Below are 20,047 nucleotides of genomic sequence, written 5' to 3'. Positions count from 1 at the left end.
CTCTGACTGCATTTTGGCTGCATACAGACTGCTTATAGCAGGCCCATAAAACAGTTAGGGACTTCTCCTCAGTATCTGGGTCATTCAGGTGGGTGTCTAGGGTATAGGGCTGTGGACCGTACCATTACATTAGGACTTCTCCTTAGTATCTGGGTCGTTCAGGTGGGTGTCTAGGGTATAGGGTCATGGACCGTACCATTACATTAGGACTTCTCCTCAGTATCTGGGTCATTCAGGTGGGTGTCTAGGGTATAGGGCTGTGGATCGTTCCATTACATTAGGACTTCTCCTTAGTATCTGGGTCATTCAGGTGGGTGTCTAGGGTATAGGGTTGTGGACCGTACCATTACATTAGGACTTCTCCTTAGTATCTGGGTCAGTCAGGTGGGTGTCTAGGGTAAAGGGTTGTGGACCGTACCATTACATTAGGACTTCTCCTCAGTATCTGGGTCATTCAGGTGGGTGTATAGGGTTGTGGACCGTACCATTACATTAGGACTTCTCCTCAGTATCTGGGTCATTCAGGTGGGTGTCTAGGGTATAGGGTCATGGACCGTACCATTACATTAGGACTTCTCCTTAGTGTCTGGGTCATTCAGGTGGGTGTCTAGGGTATAGGGTTGTGGACCGTTCCATTACATTAGGACTTCTCCTTAGTATCTGGGTTATTCAGGTGGGTGTCTATGGTATAGGGTCATGGACTGTTTCATCAATATAGGACCATAAATAAATAAATAAAATGTATATATATATTTTTTTAAATGTAGTTACCCATGATAGGACAATAAATTAGATGTATAATTTATTTTAAAACACTGTTCCACCACGATAGGACAATAAATAAATAAGATGTATAATTCATTATAAAATGTATATCCCTCATATACACAACACTGAAAGCTCTCTCACAACCCCTGCTCACAGAAATACATTGGTTCAACCATTTCCTTTCTCACTCAACGCCACACTTTATCAAACACCACACTCAATACATACACACAGAGTCTTCTGTTTTTATCTCAACCATGTTGAATTTGTGCCTTTGTGTTCCAATTAGTTATATTTGAAGATAGAAAAGCTACAATGTTTGTTGTATTATTACAATCCATAACAGGGCTAGAATTGTGCATTTCATTATTTGCCTCCTCTATGAGAACTTTGTAATTTAAAAAAAGCCATGGAGTAGTCTGTGTCTCCCATAGTTTTGTCACAAAAACTGTTGTTTTAAATGGCAGACTGAAGGGTGGGTGCAGCGGCAGGTGCCGCTTATCATACGAATGCTGTTATTTTATCTAAACCATCAGGTGTACGCCGACCCCAGCTAAGTAACTAATGCAAAGATTTAAAACGCAATTATGGGTTTTATCTCCAGTACTTTGCCATGACTGTCAATTATGTAGCTGCTCTACTGATAATCTCAGTGCGTCCTTGCTGGGATGACACAATCAGTCTACTACCGGAGAATATCAACTCCAAACACATTGGTTCACCGTTCCACGGGAGCGGACAGTACACAGCATACCATAATGTTCTGAATAATGGCCAAGTCTACCTCGCTCCCTATTCTACTGAACCGCTTAGGCGTAACAAACACAAGTCCAACATTTTTCGGAAACTGTTAAACTACCTATTCACTACACTCCTGCTCTCCGGGAAGTCGCTATATGTGGCTATATGCGATCTCTGACTCGGCTTCTGGTATGCAAGCTGTTTTAATTAGTTCCCCGCCTCCAGTGCAGGCGGGAGGGATAGTTAATTGCACTATCAAACTGCTCCTAATCCAAACGAAACAAAACGGTTAACCCAGCCGTCAGAAAACCCAGAAAATCTAACTTTTTTCAATGTGTCAATCAAGAGCATCTGGGATCCACGAGGTAAGCCCAAGGGACTACTAGGAGGGCACTTGAACATTTGTAGTGTCGTTCCAAAAAGTGATCAAATTCAACATCTACTCACAGACTCCAACCTTGACTTCCTCTGCCTCTCAGAGACATGGCTCCATAAAAACTCTCCATCTGCTGCTTTGATTGTGATTGGCTACAATGTTTTCAGGAGAGACAGGATTGAAGGAAGAGGAGGGTTGTGATGATTTACATTAAAGAACATATCCGATGTAAACAAATTGAGTGGTCATGTGATAATGAACTAGAATGTATTGGTCTGAATGTTACACTGTCTCCCCAAATGTATTTTGTCCTAGTGGAATGTGTAGACCACCTTGTACCAAAAGTGTGTTTTTTGATCAGTTTAATAACATTGCTTAGGGAATGGGATTTTGGGAAAGAGATCATCATTTTAATATTAATTATGAAGACAAGTCTTGTAGGAAATCCCTCAAACGGATCACTAATACCTTTGACCTTACACAGCTAGTTAAAGGGCCAACCAGGGTGACTTGTTGCTCTGGACCTAAGGAAGGCTTGTGATACTGTTAAGAGTGTCGTCCACTCTTAGCTATGATGTGGGCGTGCCCCAAGGGTCAATACTGGGGCCCCTCCTGTTCAGCCTGTACATTGACCTTTTGTGACTAGGGGGTAGTATTTTCATTTTTTGGAAAAATAACGTTCCCGTAGTAAAGGGGATATTTTGTCAGGACAAGATGCTAGAATATGCATATAATTGACAGCTTAGGATATAAAACACTCTAAAGTTTCCAAAACTGTAAAAATATTGTCTGTGAGTATAACAGAACTGATGTTGCAGGCGAAAGCCTGAGAAAAATCCAATCCGGAAGTGCCTCATGTTTTGAAAGCGCTGCGTTCCAATGCGTCCCTATTGAGCAGTGAATGGGCTATCAACCAGATTACTTTTTCTCCGTATTCCCCAAGGTGTCTACAGCATTGTGACGTAGTTTTACGCATTTATGTTGAAGAATACCCGTAAGCGGCTACATTGCGCAACTGGTCACCTGATGGCTCCCAGAGTGATTCCGCGCCTAAAATACAGAGGTAGCCATTATTCCAATCGGTCCTACTAAAAAACCAATTGTCCCGGTGGATATATTATCGAATAGATATTTGAAAAACACCTTGAGGATTGATTATGGTGAGGCTGGCTTCCGGGTTGGATGGCGCTGTGTTAAGAAGCAGTGCGGTTGGGTTGTGTATCGGAGGACGCATGACTTTCAACCTTAGTCTTTCCCGAGCCCGTACGGGAGTTGTACCGATGAGACAAGATAGTAGCTACTAAACAATTGGATACCATGAAATTGGGGAGAAAAAAAAACATTTGGCAACGATTGGACGTTCATACCTCTGCCCGAATCGGTGTACATGTTCAGTTGGATTTTGTCAATAGCTTTGGGTGGGATCTGAAGCGCTGTAAGGAGGACCTTTCTAACTACAGATTCAGGAAGTTGTCCTTTCTCTTGGACACCTGTAAGTACCAGATTCTCTCTCATGGATCTAGTCTGTATGTCAAGTAAGGCTTCTCTCAAAATGATGTTCTCCTTTTTAAGTTCATTAACTTCGGTTTCAATCTTATTGACCGCTCCTTTTAGCTTGTGTTTTTCTCCAATGTTGAGGCTTTTTCGTCACTCATCTCGAGGCTTGCCTTCAACTCTTTTATACCTTACTGACTAGTTCAAGTATACCCAGTTTGTCATTTATTGATTTTAACTTCTTATGGCTGGGGGCAGTATTGAGTAGCTTGGAGGAATAAGGTGCCCAGATGTGCCCAGAGTAAACTGCCTGCTCCTCAGTTCCAGTTGCTAATATATTTTGTCAAAGAAGGGAGTCGAGTGATAAATTGCAGATATGTGAGAGCAGAACTAATAAACGGGCTCTGCCCGATCACTAAAATGGCCACCCCTGTCAGAACTACAGATCACAAAATGGCAGAGGGATCGAGGGATCGAAGAGTCACATATTGAGTGGTCTAGCCCAATTGTGATGGTCTCCAAGCCCGATGGGTCTTTGCGGTTCTGTAATGACTTTCGGAAGGTAAATGAAATTTCCAAGTTTGATGCCTACCCCATGCCCCGAGTAGATGAACTACTGGAGAAAATTGGTAATGCTCGGTACATTACGACCCTTGATCTGACAAAAGGATACTGGAAAATTCCTCTGACCCCCAGGGCCAAAGAAAAGACAGCCTTTGCAACACCTGACGGTTTGTTTCAATACACCGTCATGCCATTCGGCTTACACGGGGCCCCAGCCACCTTTCAACGGCTCATGGACAAAAACCTAAAACCGCACAAAGCATACGCTGCAGCTTATTTAGATGACGTGGGGTACAGGCAGTGTTAGACGCCCTTAGAAAGGCAGGGCTCACGGCAAACCCTGCCAAGTGTTATGTGGGGTTAGAGGAAACAGAGTATCTGGGATACACTGTGGGAAGAGGGTTAATCAAACCCCAACGTAAAAAGGTGAAGGCAATTAGAAAATGACCGAAACCAGTAAATAAAAAGCAGGTTTGAGCCTTCCTAGGGCTGACCGGTTACTACCGGAAGTTCATCCCAAGTTATGTCACAGTGGTCGCCCCACTTACCGACATGACTAGAGCCAGAGGGCCAAACATGGTCAAATGGGATGAAAGGGCCACCAAAGCATTTAGGACATTACAGGAGGCTCTCTGCTGTAATCCAGTGCTGGTGGTACCCGACTTTGAGAGAGAGTTTGTGGTTCAGACGGATGCCTCAGAGGTCGGCTTGGGAGCAGTGCTATCCTAAGAGGTAGAAGGGGTGGAACACCCCATCCTGTTTTTACGCAGGAAGCTGGAACCACAGGAAACCAACTACTCAGTTGTTGAGAAAGAGGCGCTGGCAGTAACGTGGGCTCTAGAAAGCCTGAAATACTACCTGCTGGGGCGCCACTTCACCCTCATCAATGACCATGCCCCACTCACCTGGATGCATAGGGCTAAAGAGAAGAACGCTTGGGTGATGCTGTGGTTTTTGAGTCTCCAACCATTTCATTTTGACTTGAAACACAGAGCAAGGAAGGAAATGGGAAACGTGGATGGGTTATCCCGCATGCGCGCATATTTTGCTGCGGTAGCCCGACCTAGGGGGTCGGTTGTAGGGGGAGAGATGTGTGGCAAAGAAGAGGGTCGAGTGATAAATGGCAGATATGTGAGAGCAGAACTAATAAACGGGCTCTGCCCGATCACTAAAATGGCCACCCCTGTCAGAACTACAGATCACAAAATGGCCGACCGCCAAAACTTCAAGTCCCAGAAGCAAGGGGAACCCTCAGAAGGTGGAGCCGACCCACAGATAAAGGGTCAAGAAAAACCAGGAAAAGGGAGAGAGAGGGCTGGAAGGATCTATGAACAATAGAGAAAGAGACAATAGAGATTGGCTGGATTTACCGTGTATGAGCTGGATTGTTTTGGATTTACCTATTGGCGTTTGGACCTGGACGTACCGAGAACCCGATTCGTGTACCGAACCCTGCTATCCTTGACCTCGCCTACGGCCTGGGTGGACCAGGACGGAGAAACAAACACACAGGTACTGTCCTGTTCGAAAGAACTCTCATTCTTGGGTGATTTGGTGACAGTTTACCACTTAATTTGTGACAAACGCTCCTAACCTTGAAGAGGTTTGCCACAATATGCATATTATTAGTATATTTTGATAGAAAACACTCTGAAGTTTCTGTAACGAAACTTTTTGATATTTCATCTGCAACTAGTGAACGCGCTTCGTGAGTTTTGATTTGTTTACCAAACGCGCTAACAAAAGTAGCTATTTGGATGTAAATTATGGACATTATCGAACAAATCAAACATTTATTATGGAACTGGGATTCCTGGGAGTGCATTCTGATGAAGATCATCAAAGGTAAGTGAATATTTATAATGTTATTTTTGACTTCTGTTGACTCCAACATGGCACATATATGTATTTCTTGTCTGAGCGCCGTTCTCAGATTGCATGGTTTGCTTTTTCCGTAAAGCTTTTTTGAAATCTGACACAGTTTCATTAAGGAGAAGTGTATGTAATGTTCCATGCATAACACTTGTATTTATCAACATTTATAATGAGTATTTCTGTAAATTGACATGGCGCTCTGCAAAATCACCGGATGTTTTTGGAACTACTGAACATAATGCTACAATGTAAACTCAGATTTTTTTATTTATCAATATGAACTTTATCAAACAAAACATACATGTATTGTGTAACATGAAGTCCTATGAGTGTCATCTGATGAAGATCAAAGGTTAGTGAATCATTTGATCTATATTTGTGCTTTTTGTGACTCCTCTCTTTGGCTGGAAAATGGCTGTGTTTTTCTGTGGGTCGAACCTAACATAATCGTTTGTGGTGCTTTCGCTGTAAACCCTATTTTAAATCAGACACTGTAGTGGGAATAACAACAAGATTACCTTTAAAATTGTATAAGGTCCATGTATGTTTGAGGAATTTTAATTATGAGATTTCTGTTGTTTTGAATTTGGCGCCCTGCACTTTTACTGGCTGTTGTCATATAGACAGGATTTCAGCCCTAAGAAGTTAACAGATCGGTTTTGACCTTTACCGGTGATTAAAATAGTAAATCTTTCTTGACCTGGAGGCCTGCTTTAGTTTTTGCTTATTGCTTATATACTTTTTTCCATTTCCGCCTGAAGACATACCCAAATCTAACTGCCTCTAGCTCAGGATATGCATATTCTTGGTACCATTTGAAAGAAAACACTCTGAAGTTTGTGTAAATATGAATTGAATATAGGATAATATAACACAATAGATCTGGTTTATATAATACAATGAAAACAACATATGTTTTTTCTATTTATTGTTGTATCATCTTTAAAATAAATGAACATGATAAAACATTCAGATAGGATGATGAGGACAATTTCAGTGAAAAACATAAGAGGGCAACAGTACTTGTGCAAAGTTTCAGAATGATAACTTTCAAAATGAGTGTGCTACATGACATTTATCATGAAGTCCCACACAAGTAGCCCAAATGTACCCAAGTGGCCAAATTGGGGAAGTTATACATTTGGAATGGAATAACTATATACAAAATACCAAAATGTTATTCTAACACCGCTTATTTGGAAGACCCTCTACAGCATATTGTGCTGCTGATGCCAGGTGCCATAGCACATCCATGCCTGCAGAAATACATTTGGGCAGATGAACACCACTTGTGGCAGGAGCTGGATGAACCAGCTTCAGTGGGGGATGGACACCTTGGCACTGGGGGCTCCCATTCGGAGTCAGTGTCACTGTGAAAGAAAATGTTAATTTAGAATAGTTTCACATATGAGCCCTGTATCAACAGGTATAATAAACAGATATATATAGAGTACAGGGAACATAAGGTTGAATATATTATTATAGACCTGCTAGATCTACTGTCTCATTTATATTATGACATATCACCTAGATCTGCTGTCTTTATTATATTACAACAGACCAGCTGTATCTACTGTCTCCATTTCACTTAGGCCATTGTTGTGGACCTGCCCTCCCCTCAACAGCCTCAAATAGGCTATGTCATTTCACAAATAATATGTTATATTATTAATTTCAAACAACGGCATTAGCATGAGAAGAACTTACCAGTCCAAAACGATGTCCTCTTGCTCAATGAATCGTCCTCGATCAATTTCTTCTAAAATTGTGTGTACATCTGTATATCTAGACTTAGATTTAGCTTTCCCTGACTTAGTCACCAAACTAATTCATATATAAACAGCTGAAGATGCGCTTTACCAAAACAATGCTGTGCTCAACATGCGTGGCTCCTTCCGGTATGAATCGTCAATGGCAAATGAACCTCTTTACGCCGGAGTTTACTACATGGGTTGGTCTTCCAACACATAAACATTACATATTGCCGTTTACCTCAGCTCATTGGCTATCTACCCAACTAGATTTCAAGATGTTAAAATACAGTCAATCAACGAAACAGTGGGCAAATCATTGGTGCACAATGATGTCATTACTTGTTGTCTTCAAATCGGTTTCTTTCAGTCGATACGTCCCGCGAAATGACCCATCAGGTTTGGTTGTGTTACAAACAAACCAGTTGATTGCAATGAAACCAAACATGACTGGAAAAGTCACATTTTGTGTGTGTATTTACCTCGAATGTGTCGTCGAAAATGGAATGAGACGGAATTCACAACACAAGCGGTTCACAAAATATTTGTGTTAGGCTATAAAAATAGATTTTATCAAACAAAAGACCATTCATTGTGTAACAATGAGCATTGGCATTGCAAAAAGAGGAAGATCGTCAAAGGTAAACAATTTATTTTATTGCAGTTTGTGATTTTGTTACGCCTATGCTGGTTGAAATAGTTTTTTTCTTATGGGGCTCTATCCTCAGATAATCGCAACGTATTCTTTCGCAGTAAATCCTTTGTTAAATCTGACAATGCAGTTGGATTAGCAAGATTATAGGCTTTCGAAGCATCTGAGACACTTGTATTTTCATGAATGTTTAATATGACTATTTATGTAGCGATCACCGTATGTTGTAGAATTTTATCCCGCTACCGGGTTCGGTGCACAGAGAGGTTAAGGTCAGATTGCCAAATGGAGGGCGAGGGAGAGCTTTCTATGCATCTCTGTCTGGAGCAAAGGTGGTCTAGATTTTGTTTAACCTCTGGATACACATGTAACATGCTGGTAGAAATGAGGAAGAATGGATTTAAGTTTTCCTGCATTAAAGTCCCCAGCCGCTAGGATCGACACATCTAGATAAACATTTTCTTGTTAGCTTATGGCCTTATACAGCTTGTTGTGTGGGGTCTTAGTGCCAGAGTCGGTTTGTCGTGGTAAATAGACAGCTTTGAAAAATATAGATAAACTCTTGGTAAATAGTGTGGTCTGCAGCTTATCATGAGATACTCTACCTCAGGCCAGCAAAGCCTTGAGACTTCATTAATGTTAGATTTCATGCACCAGCTGTTATTGACAAATAGACAGACTGCCACCCCTTGTCTTACCGGAGGCATCTGTTCTAGCTTGCCGATGCACGGAAAACCGAGCCAGCTGTATGTTATCCATGTCATCATTCAGCCACGACTCTGTGAAATATAAGATATTAGTTTAATATCCCGTTGGTAGGATAGTCTTGAACGGAGCTCATCCAGTGTATTATCCAATGATTGCACGTTGGTTAATAGGACTGATGGTAGAGGCAGGTTACCCACTCGCCGTCGGATTCTTACAAGGCACAACAACCTACGACCCCTATATCTCCATCTCTTCTTCATGCAAATTACAGGGATTTGGGCCTTGTCCGGTGTCTGAATTAATTCCTTCACATCCGACTCCTTAAAGACAAAAATCTTTGTCCAGTACGAGGTGAGAAATCACTGTTCTGATATCCAGAAGCTCTTTTCGGTCATAAGAGACGTTAGCAGAAACATTATGTACAAAATAAGTTACAAATAACACACAATAGCACAATTGGTTGAGAGCCCGTAAAATGGCAGCCATCTCCTCCAGCGCCATTGGTTTGCCATCATGTTTCTCTTATTTTTGACACAACTTTTACCAGTATCAGTTAATATGGGGAGGGATGAACCCTGTGTGTTTTGCACCAGGATCAGTGAAACCCTGTTCTATATGGGACACCACAAAGGTATCATCACTCTGACATGTTTGCCAAGGTAGCCCAATTACGACCAGACAAAACGTCAATAGGCACAGTATCTGTATCGGCTGGGAATGACAATGAAAGGTGAACATTGTTATATTAACAGAACACTGCTTCTATGGTATTATGTAAAGGGTTGTTAATTCTACATGGACCTGTTAAACATTATAAACTATATACCTACAGCTGTTCAACTTTATAGACTACATACAGTACACAAGTATGTGGACATCTGTTTGTTCAGATTCAGAATACTTGAATGTCCTCAGAGGCAATTCATCTTACAGCAGTCATAAAACATAACATCTAAAAATGTAAAATAAACAGCAAATTACATTTACAAACAAATAGGCAGGGCAAGTGCAGTTTCATAGTACAAGTGCTAAGTGCAGTGTCTTGTCTTTGGCTATGCCGGATTAAGTGATATGACATGCTATTCGATAAAATAATTTATCCGTAATTAATATCACCTGATTGAGCTAATCATGTAAATGTAATTAACTAGAGAGTCGGGCACAACAAAATAATATTTATGCAAATTAATTACTTCAAAATCATACAATGTGATTTTCTGGATTTTTGTTTTAGATTCCGTCTCTCACAGTTGAAGTTTTCCTATGATAAAAATTACAGACCTCTACATGCTTTGTAAGTAGGAAAACCTGCAAAATCGACAGTGTGTCAAATACTTGTTCTCCACACTGTATACATATAGGGAAGATAATCAGGGAAGTGATGGAGTCCAGGTGAGTCTGATGACACGCAGGTGCGCATAAAGATGGTGACAGCTGTGCACCATAATGAGAAGTCTGGTGACCTAGAGGCTGGAGGGAGCACACGTGACACTGACAATCTTGCCCAACCTATTTTTCTGTGCAACCTTGATATTCCCAAACCAGCAGGTCAAGCAGTAGGACTATATTTTTTAAAAGAGAACCATGATAGTTAAATCATCATTAAAGTAGTAAATACAGTCTTTGTTGGCCTTTCTTAAAAATATTGTCAGTACAAGGACAGCTGATTGTCGATGACTAGCCCAAAGTATTTGTACTCCTCCACTATTTCAATGGGCTCACCTTTTATCAGTGATGGTGTGTGCATGGTAGTGTTCCTTCCAAAGTCAATTACCAGATCCTTTGTTTTTGATGTATTTAATATTAGATGGGATGACTCACACCAGACAGTAAACTCATTTAGAGCCGGTCCGGGCTCCATCTCATCCCCTTCGAGAAGACTGACCTAAGCAGTACGGTCAGCGTATTTGAGGTGGAGCCCTGGGAACTGTCTCCGGCAGCTGTCTATATACAGTATGTATTGTACTGGTAAAAGAACACTGCCCTGTGGGGTTCCAACTGAAGCAGTGCACACCTCAGAGAGTGTGTTGCCAACTCGTACCTGCTGAGACCTATCAGTTAGGAAGTTGGTGATCCATGTGATAAGCATCAAGTCCGAAGTCTGTCCGGGAGGGCCAACGGATTGATTGTATTAAATGCTGAGGAGAAATCTGCAAACATGATCCGCACATGGATTTTACTACCCTCCATATGCATACACCAGATATAAGAGCGAAAGGATGACATTATCTGTTCCTCTCTCTGAACGGTATGCAAAATAAAGGGGTCAAGAAGGTGACTGGTAGTGTTGATAATGTATGCCTTGATGATCTTTTCAATAGATTTAATCAAGAGAGAGGTCAGAGCGACAGGTCTGTAATTATTTGATGCAGACGGATGAGAGGTTTTTGGGACAGGTATAACAATATATTTTTTTCCAAAAAGATGGAATTTCCAATGTATTCAGGGACCGCTGAAAGAGAGCAGAAGACATCGCTCAGCTGAGTGGAACAGTGTTTCAAGACACAACCACTTATGTTATCAGACCCCGGGCTCTTTTGTGCTTTTGAACACTCGTTGTACGACTGACTTCCTCATCGATGACAAGCGTGCTCTTGGTTGCCATGACATCCTCCTTCAGACAGGCCAGGGGAGCGGAGGCAACCACTGTTTCAAAGTGGATGAAGAACTTGTTTAGTTCATTGGCTGTAGAGAGGAACACCCTAGGGGGGGCAGCATTTTAGGGGGCAGCATTTTCACTTTTGGATGAAAAGCATGCCCAGAGTTAACTGCCTCCTACTCAGTCCCAGATGCTAATATATGCATATTATTATTAGTATTTGGATAGAAAACACTCTGAAGTTTCTAAACTGTTTGAATGATGTATGTGAGTATAACAGAACTCATATGGCAGGCAAAAACTTGAGAAAAATCCAAACAGGAAGTGGGAAATCTGAGGTTTGTAGTTTTTGAACTCACCCCTATTGAATACACAGTGGGATATTGGTTATGTTGCACTTCCTAAAGCTTCCACTAGATATCAACCGTCTTTACAAGGTTGTTTCAGGCTTCTACTGTGATGTGGGACCGGATGGGAGCTCTTTGAGTCAGTGGTCTGCCTACAGCCTCGTTCTCAGTCACGCACTTTCACTTGAGAGGTAGCTGTCGTTCCATTGCTTTTCTACAGACAATGGAATTCTCCGGTTGGAACAATATTGAACTTTTATGATAAAAACAACCTAAAGATTGATTCTATACTTAGTTTGACAAGTTTCTTCAACCTTTAATATAACTTTTTGAACGTTTCTTCCGAATGGACCAGATCGCAGATTTGGATATGTTTACCAAAAGCCCTAACAAAAGAAGCTATTGGACATAAATGGACATAAATCATGGACATTATCGAACAAAACAAGCATTTATTGTGGAACTGCAATTCCTGGGAGTGCATTCTGATGAAGATCATCAAATGTAAGGGAATATTTATAATGCTATTTATGAATAATGTTGACTGCGCAACATGGCGGATATTTCTCTGGCTGGTTTGTGCTCTGAGTGCCGTCATCACATTATGCTTTTTTCGTAAAGTTTTTTTGAAATCTGACACAGTGGTTGCATTAAGGAGAAGTGTATCTATATTTCCATGTCTAAATTTTTTTATTTTCATTGACATTTATAATGAGTATTTCTGTGAATTCATGTGGCTCTCTGCAATATCACTGCATGTTTTGGAACTACTGAACGTAACACGCCAATGTAAAATAAGACTGTTTAATATAAATATGAACTTTACAGAACAAAACATACATGTATTATGTAACATGAAGTCCTATGAGTGTCATCTGATGAAGATCATCAAAGGTTAGTGATTAATTTTATCTCTATTTGTGTTTTTTGTGACTCCTCTCTTTGGCTTGAAAAATGGCTGTGTTTTTCTGTGAGTTGGTGGTGACCTAACATAATCGTTTGTGGAGCTTTCGCTGTAAAGCATTTTTGAAATCAGACACTGGCTGGATTAACGAGAATTTTATCTTTAAAATGGTGCCTAAATGGTGCCTAGAAATTTGATTTATGAGATTTCTGTTGATTTGTATTTGGCGCCCTGCAATTTCATTGGCTGTTGGCGAGGTGTTCCGCTAGCGGAACGAGAGTCTCCTTCTCGGTCTGAGATGTTGAACATCTCATTCCAAAGTCATGGGCATTAATATGGATTTCGTCCCCCCTTTGGTGCCATAGCAGCCACCACTCTTCTGGGAAGGCTTTCCACTAGATGTTTGAACATTGCAGCGGGGACTTGCTTCCATTCAGCCACAAGAGAATTAGTAAGGTCGAGCACTGATGTTGGGCGATTAGGCCTGGCTTGCAGTCGGCTTTACAATTAATCCCAAAGGTGTTCAATGGGGTTGAGGTCAGGGCTCTGTGCAGGCCAGTCAAGTTCTTCCACACCGATCTCGACAAACCCTTTCTGTACGGACCTCGCTTTGTGCATGGGGCGTTGTCATGCTGAAACAGGAAATGGCCTTCCCCAAACTTTTAACACAAAGTTGGGAGCACAGAATCATCTAGAATGTCATTGTATGCTTTAGAGTTAAGATTTCCCTACACTGGAAATAAGGGGCCTAGCCTGAATAATGAAAAACAGCCCCTGACCATTATTCCTCCTCCACCAAACTTTACAATTGGCAATATGCATTCGGACAGATAGCGTTCTCCTGGCATCTGCCAAACTCACTTTGTCCATTGGACTGCCAGATGGTGAAGCGTGATTCCTTACTCCAGAGAACGCGTTTCCACTGCTGAGTTTAATGACGGCCAGCTTTACACCACTCCAGCTAACGCTTGGAATTGCAATCGCAGGCTAGTGTGCACCTGCTCAGCCATGGCAACCCATTTCATGAGGCTCCCCATGAACAGTGTTTGTGCTGATGTTGCTTCCAGAGGCAGTTTGGACCTCAGTAGTGACTGTTGCTACCGAGGACAGACAATTTTCACAAGCTTCCGCACTCAGCGGTCCCGTTTTGTGAGCTTGTGTGGCCTACCACTTCGCGGCTGAGCCGTTGTTGCTCTTAGACGTTTCCACTTCACAAAGATATCACTTACAGTTGACCAGTGCAGCTCAAATATGGCATACATTTGAAAGGTATCCTATGCCACGTTGAAAGTCACTGAGCGCTTCAGTATGGGAAATTCTACTGGCAATGTCTTTATGGAGATTGCATGGCTTTGTGTGCGATTTCATATACCTGCCAGCAACGGGTGTGGCTGAAATTGCCAAACCCACTATTTTCAAGGGGTGTCAACATCATTCTGGATGCTGCAGTGAGTGACTGATCGTCCTCCACAGCTGCTCTACTGCTAACAGCTTACTGGGTAGTATAGTGGTGCCTGGATACAGGTTAGTAGCCTATGCAAAAAGGTTAGCCCATTTCTGCTAATGTCCTGGGTTGTGATACATAACAGTCCTGAACTGCATGGGTTTCGGTAGTATAATATGACGCTATAGTAATCTCATCCCTTTCATATTATGTGAACAATAGTAATTGTAATATCTATCAGTTAGCGCCACAATGTATACAACTGGCACAACAAAAATAACAAGGGGAAGGGGTTGTGTACTGAAAAGTATTTACTTCATTTGCTGTATTGCCACGCTTATGCAATCTGAACAGAAGTGCACCCCAGAACCATTTCAGTAGTTGTCTTCCTGTTTTACTGTCCTGTACCCAGAGGGTAGGGTTAGAGGACCTATATATCCAAGGAATATGGTTATTTGACCAGTGACTATGTCTCTGTCTCTTATTTGAAATACTGTATATCTCTGTCTCTCAGGTCCAGACTGTTCAGAGGGAAGAAGATCCAAGGAGACTATGACATCAAAGTGGAACAGGTGTGTACAATCACACACACTCCAGTAATTTGAATTCATTAATCATAAGTTATTTTGTACCATTATTATTATTATATTTAACAGTTAGCGCCACAATGTTTACAACTGGCACAACCACAAAGAACACGGGAACGGGGTTGTGTACTGAAAAGTATGTACTTCATTTGTCGTGTTGGCAAACTTTTGCAATCTGAACCAAAGTGCATTCCAGAACCATTTCAATAGTTGTCTTCCTGTTTACCGTCCTGTACCCAGAGGGTTAGGGTTAGAGGACATTCTGGTATAAACACTACTGTCCCATACCCAGAGGGTTAGGGTTAGAGGACATTCCGGTATAAACACTACTGTCCCATACCCAGAGGGTTAGGGTTAGAGGACATTCTGGTATAAACACTACTGTCCCATACCCAGAGGGTTAGGGTTAGAGGACATTCTGGTATAAACACTACTGTCCCATACCCAGAGGGTTAGGGTTAGAGGACATTCTGGTATAAACACTACTGTCCCATACCCAGAGGGTAGGGTTAGAGGACATTCCGGTATAAACACTACTGTCCCATACCCAGAGGGTAGGGTTAGAGGACATTCCGGTATAAACACTACTGTCCCATACCCAGAGGGTTAGGGTTAGAGGACATTCCGGTATAAACACTACTGTCCCATACCCAGAGGGTTAGGGTTAGAGGACATTCTGGTATAAACACTACTGTCCCATACCCAGAGGGTTAGGGTTAGAGGACATTCCGGTATAAACACTACTGTCCCATACCCAGAGGGTTAGGGTTAGAGGACATTCCGGTATAAACACTACTGTCCCATACCCAGAGGGTTAGGGTTAGAGGACATTCCGGTATAAACACTACTGTCCCATACCCAGAGGGTAGGGTTAGAGGACATTCCGGTATAAACACTACTGTCCCATACCCAGAGGGTAGGGTTAGAGGACATTCCGGTATAAACACTACTGTCCCATACCCAGAGGGTTAGGGTTAGAGGACATTCCGGTATAAACACTACTGTCCCATACCCAGAGGGTTAGGGTTAGAGGACATTCCGGTATAAACACTACTGTCCCATACCCAGAGGGTTAGGGTTAGAGGACATTCCGGTATAAACACTACTGTCCCATACCCAGAGGGTTAGGGTTAGAGGACATTCTGGTATAAACACTACTGTCCCATACCCAGAGGGTTAGGGTTAGTGGACATTCTGGTATAAACACTACTGTCCCATACCCAGAGGGTTAGGGTTAGAGGACATTCCGGTATAAACATTACTGTCCCATACCCAGTGGGTTAGGGTTAGAGGACATTCCGGTATAAACACTACTGTCCCATACCCAGAGGATTAGGGTTAGAGGACATTCTGGTATAAACACTACTGTCCCATACCCAGAGGGTTAGGGTTAGTGGACATTCTGGTATAAACACTACTGTCCCATACCCAGAGGGTTAGGGTTAGGGTTAGAGGACATTCTGGTATAAACACTACTGTCCCATACCCAGAGGGTTAGGGTTAGAGGACATTCCGGTATAAACACTACTGTCCCATACCCAGAGGGTTAGGGTTAGAGGACATTCCGGTATAAACACTACTGTCCCATACCCAGAGGGTTAGGGTTAGAGGACATTCCGGTATAAACACTACTGTCCCATACCCAGAGGGTAGGGTTAGAGGACATTCCGGTATAAACAATACTGTCCCATACCCAGAGGGTTAGGGTTAGAGGACATTCTGGTATAAACACTACTGTCCCATACCCAGAGGGTTAGGGTTAGAGGACATTCTGGTATAAACACTACTGTCCCATACCCAGAGGGTTAGGGTTAGAGGACATTCCGGTATAAACACTACTGTCCCATACCCAGAGGGTTAGGGTTAGAGGACATTCTGGTATAAACACTACTGTCCCATACCCAGAGGGTTAGGGTTAGAGGACATTCTGGTATAAACACTACTGTCCCATACTCAGAGGGTTAGGGTTAGTGGACATTCCGGTATAAACACTACTGTCCCATACCCAGAGGGTTCGGGTTAGAGGACATTCCGGTATAAACACTACTGTCCCATACCCAGAGGGTTAGGGTTAGAGGACATTCCGGTATAAACACTACTGTCCCATACCCAGAGGGTTAGGGTTAGAGGACATTCCGGTATAAACACTACTGTCCCATACCCAGAGGGTTAGGGTTAGTGGACATTCCGGTATAAACACTACTGTCCCATACCCAGAGGGTTCGGGTTAGAGGACATTCCGGTATAAACACTACTGTCCCATACCCAGAGGGTTAGGGTTAGAGGACATTCCGGTATAAACACTACTGTCCCATACCCAGAGGGTTAGGGTTAGAGGACATTCTATAAACACTACTGTCCCATACCCAGAGGGTTAGGGTTAAGGACATTCTATAAACACTGAGGGTCCATTCATATAAACACTACTGTCCCAGAGGGTTAGGGTTAGTGGACATTCCGGTATAAACACTACTGTCCCATACCCAGAGGGTTCGGGTTAGAGGACATTCCGGTATAAACACTACTGTCCCATACCCAGAGGGTTAGGGTTAGAGGACATTCCGGTATAAACACTACTGTCCCATACCCAGAGGGTTAGGGTTAGAGGACATTCTGGTATAAACACTACTGTCCCAAACCCAGAGGGTTAGGGTTAGAGGACATTCTGGTATAAACACTACTGTCCCATACCCAGAGGGTTAGGGTTAGAGGACATTCTGGTATAAACACTACTGTCCCAAACCCAGAGGGTTAGGGTTAGAGGACATTCTGGTATAAACACTACTGTCCCATACCCAGAGGGTTAGGGTTAGAGGACATTCCGGTATAAACACTACTGTCCCATACCCAGAGGGTTAGGGTTAGAGGACATTCCGGTATAAACACTACTGTCCCATACCCAGAGGGTTCGGGTTAGAGGACATTCCGGTATAAACACTACTGTCCCATACCCAGAGGGTTAGGGTTAGTGGACATTCCGGTATAAACACTACTGTCCCATACCCAGAGGGTTCGGGTTAGAGGACATTCCGGTATAAACACTACTGTCCCATACCCAGAGGGTTAGGGTTAGAGGACATTCGGTATAAACACTACTGTCCCATACCCAGAGGGTTAGGGTTAGAGGACATTCTGGTATAAACACTACTGTCCCAAACCCAGAGGGTTAGGGTTAGAGGACATTCTGGTATAAACACTACTGTCCCATACCCAGAGGGTTAGGGTTAGAGGACATTCTGGTATAAACATGTCCCAAACCCAGGGGTTAGGGTAAATTCTGGTATAAACACTACTGTCCCATACCCAGAGGGTTAGGGTTAGGGACATTCCGGTATAAACACTACTGTCCCATACCCAGAGGGTTACATTCCGGTATAAACACTACTGTCCCATACCCAGAGGGTTAGGGTTAGAGGACATTCCGGTATAAACACCACTGTCCCATACCCAGAGGGTTAGGGTTAGAGGACATTCCGGTATAAACACTACTGTCCCAAACCCAGAGGGTTAGGGTTAGAGGACATTCATAAACACTACTGTCCCAAACCCAGAGGGTTAGGGTTAGAGGACATTCCGATATAAACACTACTGTCCCATACCCAGAGGGTAGGGTTAGAGGACATTCGGTATAAACACTACTGTCCCATACCCAGAGGGTTAGGGTTAGAGGACATTCCGGTATAAACACTACTGTCCCATACCCAGAGGGTTAGGGTTAGGGACATTCCGGTATAAACACTACTGTCCCAAACCCAGAGGGTTAGGGTTAGAGGACATTCCGGTATAAACACTACTGTCCCATACCCAGAGGGTTAGGGTTAGAGGACATTCCGGTATAAACACTACTGTCCCATACCCAGAGGGTTCGGGTTAGAGGACATTCCGGTATAAACACTACTGTCCCATACCCAGAGGGTTAGGGTTAGTGGACATTCCGGTATAAACACTACTGTCCCATACCCAGAGGGTTCGGGTTAGAGGACATTCCGGTATAAACACTACTGTCCCATACCCAGAGGGTTAGGGTTAGAGGACATTCAATAAACACTACTGTCCCAGAGGGTTAGGGTTAGAGGACATTCCGGTATAAACACTACTGTCCCATACCCAGAGGGTTAGGGTTAGAGGACATTCCGGTATAAACACTACTGTCCCATACCCAGAGGGTTAGGGTTAGAGGACATTCCGATATAAACACTACTGTCCCATACCCAGAGGGTTCGGGTTAGAGGACATTCTGGTATAAACACTACTGTCCCATACCCAGAGGGTTAGGGTTAGTGGACATTCCGGTATAAACACTACTGTCCCATACCCAGAGGGTTCGGGTTAGAGGACATTCGGTATAAACACTACTGTCCCATACCCAGAGGGTTAGGGTTAGAGGACATTCCGGTATAAACACTACTGTCCCATACCCAGAGGGTTAGGGTTAGAGGACATTCTGGTATAAACACTACTGTCCCAAACCCAGAGGGTTAGGGTTAGAGGACATTCTGGTATAAACACTACTGTCCCATACCCAGAGGGTTAGGGTTAGAGGACATTCTGGTATAAACACTACTGTCCCAAACCCAGAGGGTTAGGGTTAGAGGACATTCTGGTATAAACACTACTGTCCCATACCCAGAGGGTTAGGGTTAGAGGACATTCCGGTATAAACATTACTGTCCCATACCCAGAGGGTTGTCATTCATAAACACTACTGTCCCATACCCAGAGGTTAGGGTTAGAGGACATTCCGGGTCCCATACCCAGAGGGTTAGGGTTAGAGGACATTCCGGTATAAACACTACTGTCCCAAACCCAGAGGGTTAGGGTTAGAGGACATTCCGGTATAAACACTACTGTCCCAAACCCAGAGGGTTAGGGTTAGAGGACATTCCGATATAAACACTACTGTCCCATACCCAGAGGGTAGGGTTAGAGGACATTCGGTATAAACACTACTGTCCCATACCCAGAGGGTTAGGGTTAGAGGACATTCCGGTATAAACACTACTGTCCCATACCCAGAGGGTTAGGGTTAGAGGACATTCCGGTATAAACACTACTGTCCCAAACCCAGAGGGTTAGGGTTAGAGGACATTCCGGTATAAACACTACTGTCCCATACCCAGAGGGTTAGGGTTAGAGGACATTCCGGTATAAACACTACTGTCCCATACCCAGAGGGTTAGGGTTAGAGGACATTCACTACTGTCCCAAACCCAGAGGGTTAGGGTTAGAGGACATTC

The 20,047-nt window shown here is 43.0% G+C and overlaps 1 protein-coding gene across 1 annotated transcript in view; it reads left to right on the top strand.

Moving 5' to 3' along the window:
• Positions 1-20,047, top strand: part of LOC118375891 (synapsin-2-like) — a gene marked incomplete at its 3' end in the record, with an annotated part of 60,308 nt that overhangs the window by 23,135 nt on the left and 17,126 nt on the right. Inside the window, exon 2 of the mRNA XM_052506386.1 lies at positions 14,738-14,795. Coding sequence (XP_052362346.1) covers positions 14,738-14,795 — 58 coding nt within the window. The remainder of the gene's footprint in view (positions 1-14,737; positions 14,796-20,047) is intronic.

This window comes from Oncorhynchus keta, unplaced genomic scaffold (genome assembly GCF_023373465.1).
Source record: "Oncorhynchus keta strain PuntledgeMale-10-30-2019 unplaced genomic scaffold, Oket_V2 Un_contig_2618_pilon_pilon, whole genome shotgun sequence".
In the NCBI taxonomy this organism is placed as follows: Eukaryota; Metazoa; Chordata; class Actinopteri; order Salmoniformes; family Salmonidae; genus Oncorhynchus; species Oncorhynchus keta.
The sequence above is the reverse complement of the archived record's forward strand: the minus strand, read 5'-3'. Positions and strand labels throughout refer to the sequence as shown.